At 39.0% G+C, this 12,208-nt stretch overlaps 1 protein-coding gene across 5 annotated transcripts in view; it reads right to left on the bottom strand.

The window, feature by feature from the left end:
* Window positions 1–8,901: 8,901 nt before the first annotated feature.
* The window catches only part of epb41l5 (erythrocyte membrane protein band 4.1 like 5), a 54,432-nt gene continuing 51,125 nt past the window's right edge, over window positions 8,902–12,208 (bottom strand). For all 5 annotated transcript variants that reach the window (XM_079666795.1, XM_079666796.1, XM_079666798.1 and 2 more), the window contains exons 24-26: window positions 11,900–11,962; window positions 11,526–11,653; window positions 8,902–10,985 (exon numbers count right to left, since the gene is read on the bottom strand). In XM_079666795.1, coding sequence (XP_079522921.1) covers window positions 10,916–10,985; window positions 11,526–11,653; window positions 11,900–11,962 — 261 coding nt within the window. In that variant the 3' untranslated portion in view covers window positions 8,902–10,915. The remainder of the gene's footprint in view (window positions 10,986–11,525; window positions 11,654–11,899; window positions 11,963–12,208) is intronic.

Here is a 12,208-nt window from a genome sequence, read left to right as displayed (position 1 = left end):
CATTGTCATATTCTTACCCCTCGTCTCGCCTCCCAGGAGCCGGGTTGTAACAGTAGTGTGTTGTATAGGTTTTTGTGCATGTAAATGGTCTGCAAAGACTAAAATCCCTGTGTTCCCTCCAGAGGGAGAATATCTCCCACACACTCCCCCTACCCTGCCTGAAACGCCTCCATTGTACTCCTTTGCTTAACTTCTGTAACATATACCTCATTCAAACCAACGCAACTCCGGTTCAGGCTCCGTGCTAGAGCTTTTCAGGTTCAGAACCGGTTCTTCGGTTTAACTCCGGCTCTTTTCACACCGCCCAGAGTCCGACTGGTGCTGCTTCATCGTTTGCGTCATGACGTAACCGTTTGCGTGCCTGCTTCATAAAGCCAAACCGCGCGGAAACCCCTCACGGCTCACAACGACAACAACAACAACAATGGCCGATTGTGTTGAAGCGCTACTTGTTTTGGTTTCGCTCTGTCGAAACAAAATGGAAGAAATGGGATGACTTTACTACCAACTTTACAGTCGTTACATGCTACATTCAAAACTGCTTTACAATCGTAATCATCAACTTCAACCATGATTACGATTCCCCCTGCCCCTGCCTCGACGTAAGCATGACGTATGCCAACCCAGTCTCACGGCATTTCGTGTTATAGTCACGACATTTAACCTATTGATTCGTGTTCACCAACACGATGTTCCCCTTTTTTTCGTGTCACAAAGAACGATTTTAAAAGCAATGTATTTCTATTGGTAGTATGTTTCGTGCCTGCAACACATATTTTGGTCCGAAGACCGGAAGCTGTGTGGTTCATAAAAACATGTTTTTACTCAAGCCACGATTAACGTTTTTATTTTAAATCGTATAATGTCGGACTTTTTTTGTTGTCTGTGAGGAAAATAAATGGGGCTCAGAGCCTCGGAATACTGAAATCCGTATTTTTAAAAATCTTTTTTTCCTTCTAATTTGTTATTCTTTTCTAAATAACACACTGTTATTTACTCAACATTTGATTCCATAATCTCTGTCTTTTTTGCCCTCCGTCAGGAACTGAATTTCAAAATAAAAATAACCGGAAACAGACGTAGGCCTATAAGGGACATTTCGAGCATCATTGCGATACACAGCCACTGAACTGATTACCCAAGATCCTCAGCTATGGTTTAAGCTCGCTGATTGGATTGCTTAGCCGCAATGCACGTAGGGATATGGTGTTTTTGCGATATCAAATCCCCAAAACATTTTTTTTTAGAAGAAACTAATACTTTATTCCGAGTGTTCTTGCTTTTCTCTTTGAAAGTCATCACATAACGGCATTGTAATACACGGTCCGGCTGCATTACATATTACAGATTTGCCGTAGTTCTTTATTTATAGATCCCTGATGAGAAGACCTTTGGAAAAACTGGAAGAAATGCCGCCGAAACTGAATACTTAACGTGGATCATAAATGTATCAACAATTAAACAACATCTTCAATTTCTCTTCACACAATACGTCTCCTTGCAGTATCAACCTTAATTCGGCTGACTTTTATATTTGATCTAATTCGTAGATAGGTTGTATTTACACCATAACGGTGCACAGCTGATAGAAAAGGACTTGTAGTTTTTAAAGATATTACTGATTTTCTTTGAATATAAGAATGTAAATACTGAGTCTGAAATAGTATAGCAATATGCTGTAAAATTATGTGAAAACATTAATAAAACTACACATCTTCAGATGTTGTACATACATAAGTGTCCTACACTAATAATACAAAGTTATTATAGCTGTGTGTACCTTGTGTGCACCGCCTAGTGGTTAAAGCTTATTGAATTATTGTTTATGTGTTATATTTGATTAAAAAAATATTAAGAATACATACTTTCATAGGGGGAAAGTAGAAGGTCAATGATAGAAATATAGAATATAAAAAATCAAGAAGATACTGTAAGTGATCTCTACAATAAAACAGTTTAGTGCAGGATGTACAAAGATATTAATAGGAGGAGGTGCAAAACAGAAAAACTAATTAACCTTTAAAAAACATTAAACATTAAATAATACTTTAGATTAAGGTCTTCTTTTGAATAAGAAAAAGCTTTGGGGGTATCAACAGATATATATTAAGCCTGACAAAGTACTTAATGTCTAATATATTGCTTTCCTGCAATGTTAACTACTGTATGTTGAAGCACTTATTTTAACTGATATTATACATATGAGTTATACTCTTATGTATGTAGATAGAAAGAAATGTGCAGAATATGACAGTTTAATGGTGGAGGTATACACACATATTGATAGATGTCTTGTTATGAACTGTTGAGGAACCTGCGACCCAAGTTTTTCATTAATTGCATAACTACACCATAGTTGTATATATGATTAGTCAATAAACCTTAGAAAATCTTGAAATCTTGAAAAGGATGTGCAAAATAGCCATTATATAGTCTTTAATTAACTATTAGTAGAGAATAACGAGTAATGAATATATGAAACGTTCGATTCCAGTTTTGGATTGTCTGGAGTGGTTTCATTCCATTTCAAACAACTGTTTGACGCTCGGTGTAACCTTGGCGCACTGCCACTCCAACATCCAAATCCCAGATCTTGAAGATTAACCACGGGGAAAGTAGTCTTAAACGATAGCTGGGGATTGTGGGTAGTGTAGTGTCTTCGGCCATCCTAAACTCCGAAATGTTTTTCGGATTTCATATCGCATTAACACCATATCCCAACGTGCATTGCGACTAAAACATCCAACCAGCGAGCTTAAACCATAGCGGAGGATCTTGGGTAATCAGTTCAGTGGCTGTGGCCGTTTCTCAATCTCGAGGATGCTGGCTTGGTAGTCGCGTACTTCCAAGTCACTTCCTTCAGAAACAAAGCAAGTATACTTCCAAGCCACGGCTTTTCGGAAAACGAAGAAGAATGGAACAGGCTAACAAGTGTGCCACTGTCTCTAACGGTTTCAACATAAACTGTACCGAAAATAAATACCTCACGATGTCTATCTAATTATGAACTTGCTTTACTTTCACGGAACACATTTTTGGTGATAACAAATGTAACAAAGTAATATATTTACCAACACATGTTCTACGTCACTACAGACTTACATTTAAATGTGTGCTGCGTCGGTTCAGCCATTCTCCACAAGGGTTTTTGAAATTGGTCCGTGCGCAAAGCATTGTGGGGATTTTAAGGACGCGAAGTCTACCCATGTGCAGCCTCGAAATTTCCCCCAAACCAAGGACGCGGCCTCTGTGGAATTCCAAGTATGCTGGACATTGGAACGGTCCTGCTGTGCCACTTGATGACGTAGCATCTTTGAAATATTGGCTTGGAAGCCAGTATCCTCGAGATTGAGAAACGGCCCTTGTATCCCAATGATGCTCGAAATGTCCCTTATAGGCCTACGTCTGTTTCCGGTTATTTTTATTTTGAAATTCAGTTCCTGACGGCCGCCAAAAAAGCCAGAGATTATGGAATTAAACGAATAAATAAAAACAAGGATAATTGTGTGTTATTGGTGAGTAAATAACAGTGTGTTATTTAGAAAAGAATAACAAATTAGAAGGAAAAAAAGATTTTAAAAATACAGATTTCAGTATTTTGAGGCTCTGAGCCCCATTTATTTTACTCACAGACGACAAAAAAAGTCTGACATTATACGATTTAAAATAAAAACAATAATCGTGGCTTGACCCGAAAGGACAAAAAGATGTGCTGCAGGCACGAAACATACTACCAATAGAAATACATCCTTTTAAAATCGTTCTGTGTGACACGAAAAAAAAGGGGAGAATCGTGTTGGTGAACACGAATCAATAGATTAAATGTTGTGACTATAAAATGAAATGCCGTGAGACTGGGTTGCGTATGCCATGCTTTTGCTCTAGCCGGACAATTTTTTGGTTCTTGAAACGATCCGTATTCCGGAGCTAAGAGGCTGCTCCGCTGCGGTGTGAATAGGAAAACCCGGTGCTTTTCAAGCTCCAGCTCCGAACCGGCCCTGAAACACCGTTGGTGTGAATGAGGTAATATAGTGATATCACTATGTAACACTCACACTTCTATTGGCTAGTGCTGCAACACATTGTATGTGATAGGCTAAGGGGCGGGACATCTCTATGCGATTGACTAATCACACCTCACGTTATTCAGGGTTCTTAAGTTTACTGAATAAACAGAAGCCTAGAAAAGTTAGAAAAAACACTTTTGTTAAAAAAATGTCGTCTTGGTAGAAAAGAAGAATGATGAGGCACTCGTGCACTTCATCGTCTTGTGAAGAACTGGGTATTACAACAACAAACGCTTCAAATCAATTCCTGATAAAAAATGTAAATGTACCTGTCAAAACATTTCTTTCACCTGTTCTGAAGCCATCAACACAGGAGAAAAAACGTTTTAGATCAGATTTAGCAAATGGATCACCAGATTATTTTTGTCTCTATGGACTTCCGTAGCACACCTGATAAAAAAGAAAATGAAAAACCTCACCTGGCACACACATCCAAAAGTATAAACTGCACCCTTACTGACACAATGCAGCCCTTTAGGGATCTATTACTGCCCACTCACGTCTTTATCATTTCAAAGCCATCACTATGAATACTCCCCTCAACGACACACTCGCTCACACGCCAAGGCTATAAACCTATTCTGATAGTTGAGATGTATAAGCTTCTTTTCAAAATGCCCTGTCAGAGAATGCTATCTCCTGCAACAGCTCGCCAAACAGCACAATGGCCTTTATTGTAATGACTGACAGAGAGAATCTGTGTGTGTGTGTGTGCGTGTGTGTATGTGTGTGTGTGTAAGAGAAAGAGGGAAAGACGCAGAGAGAATGTCTTTTTACCGCTCGGCACACACATAGGCCTACAGCAGAATCTCAAGGTGTCACCTCTCACCGTACAGATGCGCCACCATTTGTTCATCTTTTGCTGGATGAAACTTTTCCATTGAGGTTAGTTTATTCTGCAGAAACAGGAAACTTCATCAGAACAGAGAAAGCAGTACAGACAGATGCAGAAGCAGTTGTAGAGCATCTGGGTTTTTGCCAGAATGAGAAAAAAGTGTTTTAATTGGAACCAAACCTGCTTGATGCAGGTTTCTGTTCAAAACTAGGATCTGAGATTCATTTGGAAAACTTATCTTAAGCACAAGTTATTCAAACGTTCCTGCTTAAAGTGATATCAGACAGAAAGGGATGCAAACCTTATCACTGTACCGTTTTTAGAAGTCTGTGATTATTCACCCCAGCAGACCAATGTACCTTCTGAACAGAGGTTAGCTAAAAACTAGCTGGCTACAAACACGACATCCACATGGGGGGTATTCATTGAGAATACTGACTTAAGCCCCCCATCTTTATCCAGCCACAGGCAACAACTGTTAGCATGCTTACCCTTTAGGTCAGACCAAACCTATTTTCATTCAAAGATTTCGAGGTGAGAGTTCAGAAAAACTGCACTGATACCACGTTAAGAATATATTTGTAATCAAGGACATAATGTTAGCTTTAGTGGGATCTGATCTGGGGACAACCGGAGAACGGGCCTGGAGCCAAATCTCCAGGATCCACCCGGAGCTGTGAGCATGCTTAAGCAATCATGATCTGGCATAAGGTCCATGTACCTAATAAATTATTCATCTGGAGGTGGGTGAGGGCGGCCCATCTGCTGAGGGAGCGGTCCTGGCTGAGTTATTGGGCTGTCCACTGGTTAATAATGCTCCAGATATGTGTTGCTCTGTAGCGCAGACCAGTCGCAGTCAATCACTTTCAGATCGCTGCATTTTGAAATGTAAACCAATATGGCCATTGACAAATAACAGCAGAGTCTTTGCTCTTTATGCCTGGTACTGATTGAAGGTATTCCAACATGGTGAAATCCAGTTTACTCTCTTTAACAAAAAAAAGCAACAGCCTCCAAACTGTGGTCCATAGTAAACTAAATGTCTTTATTTTGTCTGTATTATAATCCCCATTAGCACTAGCACATGCTACTTACAGCACATTGCCTCAAAGTCACATGATGTGTTGTGTTTTCATTAATGAAGCAGCTGAAGAGATGATGGACAGTTCATTTGTCCAAAAAAAGCGTGTGTGTGGGAGGGGGGGGGGCTTTAACTGCCCAGAAGAGAAGTGTGTGAGCCTCGATATTTGTTCAACAAGCTAATACCAATCCACTCTCACAAATAAGTGCTGTGACATTGCTCATATCCAATCAGATTAACAGACTCCCTGAGCAAATGAGACACTACTCTTGAACCTGAAGATATTATAATTTCATTTATAGACATGGCAACGTTTATCCAGGGGGAAATAATCACTGAAATCCTGTTCAAATCTTTGGTTGGATTTGTGAAGAGTTTTATAATATATAATAGGAAAAGGATAATTACATATTGTTATTAAAAAAAAGACCCACTTCTACTGAGCCCCTTTGGATTATTAAAGAGAATAAAGCGGTAAAAAAGAGACAAGTTGAATAAAACAGCAAACACTTCCTTTAGAACAAGTTGCCTTTGTTAGGAAAGTCAATGTGTTGTAGTCGTATAAGGTCTAAGCTAATGATGCCCCTTGATTAATAAGATTACAAAAAAAAAAATTAAATCAACAGCAACGTCTTTGAAGGTTTTCTTTTCAGATTGCTTTGATTATAAAGTATCTAATCCTCATAATTTAGATATTAGCATTTCTGCAGGAAGAGCATGGAGGAGATCTGAGGCTAGACGGTCAAATATGGTGCTGTGCTGCCCCCCAGTGGTGGATTGGCTAACATGCATTAGAGACTGTTAACAGAGCTGATATAAGAGACCAACAGAAAGAGTACGGATATATAATCCAAGATATTGGTCCACTAACCAGAATTACAGTTCAAAAGGCCTTTGGATTCACTCTTTTTGCCCCCTTTAGGCTACGGTTCAATTCAGATGTGGGAAGTAACATTTACTCAAGTACTGTGCTTAAAGATGGGGTATGTAATTTACTTCAGAAACACTTTTTGTTATATTCCATGGAATGCTCTTAACATCCCGATAGCAATGAATGCTTTGACAATAAATACATTAAAAAAATGTCATCTGTGGAAGCCGTAGTACTGTAAAAAGCACGACCAATCATCTGAGCCGGCCCGGCTAAAATAACTGGATGGCCTACCTGCCTGTCAGCTTTCCATCTGTGCACAAACTTATCTCGTGCCCTCATTGGTTATGTGCACGTTCGTGTGTGTTGGAGGAGGGGCTCTGTAAGGAAGTGGCAGACTTTTTCCGGTTGTGTATTTTCAAATTCTAGCGTACTCGAGCTGGTTTCTTCATAATTACCCACCTTTAAGTCTCATTCTGAGATTCTTTTACTTTACTTGATCCTTTCCATGATATGCTACGTTGTACTTTTACTCCACTACATTTATTTAATACCTTTAGTTACTTAACAGATTTGGATTAATGATGTGAAATATACATAACACCTAAATCAGACTCTAGTTCCACCTGGAGTAAATTCACAAGCTACCCTGCAGTATATAAAGTCATTCAAGCTAGCTGCACCTTTGACAGCTTTGAGAACACTTTAATGATCAATCATTATAATCAAAACAAATATTATTCTCAGATGGACCAATCTGCATAATGACTATTTTTCCTTTTGGTACTTTGATGCCAATACCTTTGTACTTTTACTTGAGTGACATATTGAATGCAGGACTTTTACTTGTAACAGAGTATTCCTACACTCTGTTATTTCTACTTTGACTTAAGTACAAGATCTGAGTACTTATCCCACCTCTGGTTAAGTTGTCAGTGTGTCTGACTTTATGTCATCAATACAGATGTAAAGGACTGTTAAACATACCCATAATTCAGCAGACACATTTCATGTATTTAAACTTTTAACTCTAGTATTACGAAGTATATATGACAAGATATATACGTTTTTGGTCTCCACGTAGTGCGAATGGTCTTTCTCAATGAAGACATTTTGACATTACCGCTGTCCATTCAGCTGCTTCAGCTTCAGGGTCCGGCTCCTGTGCATTCAACAAACTACAGACAATGTTATTAGCAAGTCTGTGCTCATTCTATCATGAGAAATGAAATGTCTGTTGTTAAAAAGTCTGATACTGTATAAAAGTATGTAAAAAAGGAGTACAGTACTTATTGTAGACTCTTACCAGCTTCACGACATAGATTGGAGAGTTGTGTACACTGAATTGTACACTGTACAAATACTTAATTGAAACGCAAACATGTAATCGGAGTGTATCTGTAAAGAAAAGTCTGGGGGGCGATTTAAATACAAAACATTTCACACTGTACAAACTACAAACAGTTGGAGTAGTGAATTATACTGTTCATTAACTAATAAAAGGCAAAGGGTCTCAAATTGTTCTGTAGTGCCCTCCATTCTGTCAACCAATAAGCAATAACTGAAAGAGATTGGATGTTTTGACTAATGGAGAGAATAATGGTTTGACATGAGCCTGTTGTTAATGTAATTATCTTAATAAATGATGTCCTGGGACCTGGGAGTATAAGAAGTATACGTTTCCTCTGTAAGTAAACAAGATCTCAGAAAACCATGTTCATTGTTTTGGGGATTACTCTTCAAAAAATAAGGGGGGCTGCGAGGGAAAGAAAAGCACTTTGTTACTATATGAAACAGTCAGTTGTTATTGCTCAACTTCTGATAACGATACAATAGCTTTCCAGAGCAAGGCAATTTAAACAGGACTATGAAATCAGATGTTTCCCCCTCAGTGATCCGGGTCATTGTTTCAGCTGGTCTAACATGACAGAGATCACATCTGGCCCAGCAGACAGCGAATCAGATTGTGTAGTCTCGCATCAATCCAAATGTAATCACTGATAAGCAAATCATTTCAACAGTAATAAAATAATCAAGAACAATTGGCTTCTACTGTAGCAAAGCTTTACTGAATTATGATCAGGTATTCCAGAAAAAAATAATAAAAGTTTATATAAAATTGCATTTGAGACGTCACTATTTGTTTTCCAGTCAGTAATATGTTCCCTACTTTGATTAGAAAATACAACAATGCAGAGTTCTGCTCAGTGTGTATACTGCCAACATCATTTTCAAAAAATATATATAAATCTACTTCGTATCTACAGCCAGCTGATGTCATAATACTGACAATACATAATCACTGTACGCTACAACACTTTTGGACAACATGTCATATTTGAACAATTACACTGAGGAGTAGCATAAATAACTCACTGCTAAGAAGACATTGTAAAAACACTCATGACGTCCCTTTCAGAGATCATTTCAAAGAGGGTCCAGACTGGGTGGGTAATACGTAACGGGGACTGAGATAAAACAAAAAAAAGTAAATGTGATATACTTCATTAATAACTGAGAAAATGTAGGCCTCAATTTCACATTTATAAAACCAGCTTTTAAGAGATTTCACATGATTTCCGTCGGGTATAAACGGTCAGCACATGTTTAGATAAACACGTTTTCATACTGTGTCTTTTCCAGATTTTCTGAATACATTCATTTCCATAAGGCGGGGCCATGACTACAGCACGTTAATACCGGGAGAGATGTGTTACAACAGGGTATAGAAAGGCCAACCTAAACAAAAATACAGAGCAGAAGGAGAGAGCGATATTCTGAGGGAAATGATTAAGAGATTATAATTATAATGTCTCAGAAAATCTCAAAATGTAAAGAAATGATGTGAAAGAAACAGCTAAATATTGTGTTTTATGTCACTTTGAAAGGTTTTCCTTCACTTTTCTGACTGGATTTTCATTGATTATTTGTTTTTCTTCTTATATTAGTGAGTTTTTTTCTCGTAAACTAACCCTTTTAATGTCAGATAATACATCCTGGAATATCACGCCTCCTCCCTCAGCTTGTAATCATTATTTTCCTAAAAAAAAGGCCAGAATACGCTGCTCTAAATCCAGTGTTATAATAATTAAGATTTCCAGTTTGGTAATCCAGCTGGGATCACAGTAGATTCAAAGGTTTCCACAGCAACCGAACCACTCCTGCTTTCACATTGCCAACATAGAAATAATCATGAGTGAAAAACTGTCACAGGTCGAGGCGGTGCTTTCAAGGACACCAAGTATAAGATCATATTTCATCTCCAACTTTCACTCAAAGTCCTGATAAGGTCCAGAAAGTGACACAGAAAAACATTTTGTTAGTGATTTTCGAAACGTCCTCATGCTGCTACGGAAATATATGAGAAGCACTGTGATGGGCAAAAACATAAAAACAGACAAAAAAGCAGGATAATGAAAACGTTGTAAAATTAAAGTGGTCACCTCTAGTGTCATCAAAACAAATAGTTTCAAGGTACAGTGTGGCAAAAATAATCCAGTGAAGTTCTTACAGTACATCCAGTGGCTACCAACAGAGCAAGTGTAGTATTGAGTGGGATTAAAAACAACAAATTGCTACAAGGACAGAACAGTATCATATCCATCATGTTAAGAGTCCAGGCGTTTAAATCTCTTGGGATCAACATTTAAAGTCTTTCTTTTTTATAGATGTCAGTCCTTCATCCAGTGTTCTCCAACTCTAAAGCTGTGTGTTCAGAAGATCTCACTGTAGCAGGGATCCACCAGTAATAAACAGCATGACTCAAAAAGGGGGGGGGGAAACAACTTACCCTTTGAGCCTTATGTACCTTACAGTGTCATGAGATTTAAGCACTGACAGCGTGCAGTTCACACAATAAGTGTTCTCTATATGTTAATACTGGTGCTAAATGTCGTGTTACTGGGCTTGGTGTCGTGTTATTGTGAACATCTGTCACATCTCTATTCTTTTCTGTGTTAAGTGAAGGGTTTGCCTCCCCCTGTGTTCACTCTCCTTTTAGCCCGCAACACATCTGATCCAGTTTGCTTGAACGTTGTGATGGCTGCTCCTGGTTTTCTCCCTCAGAGCTCAGTGGTCAGGAGACCTCTGAGTTTGGCTCCATCCTCCGAGGCTGGCGGCTTTCCGATAGTGCTGCGGGGGGGGGGGGGGGGGGGGATAGTTAAAGTATCAAAAGCACAAGAGGTCATTACAGAATTGTATACAGTATATCAATTAATAGATGATGATTGTGGATGCAATGATGTGTCCATTACAGCTGGTATTCAAATTACTTACATAGACTGCAGCTGGATTTGAACATATAATTATGTCAGTTTATTAAATAATTAATGTTTTTTTGTAATATTTAATAATCTCAAAATGTAAAGTAACTCGCTACTAAAGCTGTCAAATAAATGTAGTGGAATATAAAGTCGCATAACCTTTAAATACACTATGCTTGAATACAGTCCTTGAGTAAATGTACATTTCAGTTTGAGTTACTACCGGTAGTTGTGTTTTACTGCCAGAAGCCATTAAGTGAGCTCATGATTTCTCAGAGTAGCAGAGACCAAGCAGAACTTCAGTGAAGAGCTGACCTCCTGTAGCAGAGTGACTCCAGCAGGGGGCAGCATGCGACCAAATGTACTCTAAAAACAAACTCGACCTTGGTTTGAATGTGAAGAGTTTTACCTGGCCGAGGCGTTGTTACGTGGGGGGAGGGCTGGGGTGAAAGCTGCTCCCACATCTGGGGGGAGAGGAGGGTTGACCTTAGCGGGGGGGTCAAGGTCGAGCAGGCCGTTAGTAAAGACGCCGGGAGGCTGCATTAGAGGGGGGGAGAAGGGAGGAGGTCATTCTCTACAGAGCCTCTACACCAGCCAATGAGAACAGCGACTAAGCAAGTGCATGTGGAAGATAAACGCTGAGTCATGAATCACCAGCGTCAGGACATTTAAACAAAATGCAATAAACATGAAAATGTTTAACTTCATTAGAACCTGTGGGGATAAAGGCAGACAGTTGATCAGGAGAGAAGTTAGACAGATTCAAATCAGAGTGGTACTCACAGCAGTGGTAGGGATGATCCAGCGAGGAGTGAGGACAGGTTTGGGCGGCGGCACTGAAGGCAACTGAAAAACAATTCAAATATTTTCACATTTATTAGAATGGTGCAGGAATGAGTCCGAAACCACAACATGAGTCAACGTTTCCAGGTGAACATATGTGAGAAAAATGATCTGTGGTAAAACAAGCTTATGAGATTTGTTGCGAATAAATGTCAGTAAATACCCAGCTTGCTAATGTCTAAAGCTTTTACATGTCTTAAAAAAGCGATGGAGAAGGCTTATAGAAACACTTTTGCACTTAAAACTGGT

The sequence above is a fragment of the Notothenia rossii genome (assembly GCF_949606895.1).
Source record: "Notothenia rossii genome assembly, chromosome: 2".
NCBI classification, from domain to species: domain Eukaryota; kingdom Metazoa; phylum Chordata; class Actinopteri; order Perciformes; family Nototheniidae; genus Notothenia; species Notothenia rossii.
This window is presented reverse-complemented; position numbering and strand designations above follow the sequence as displayed.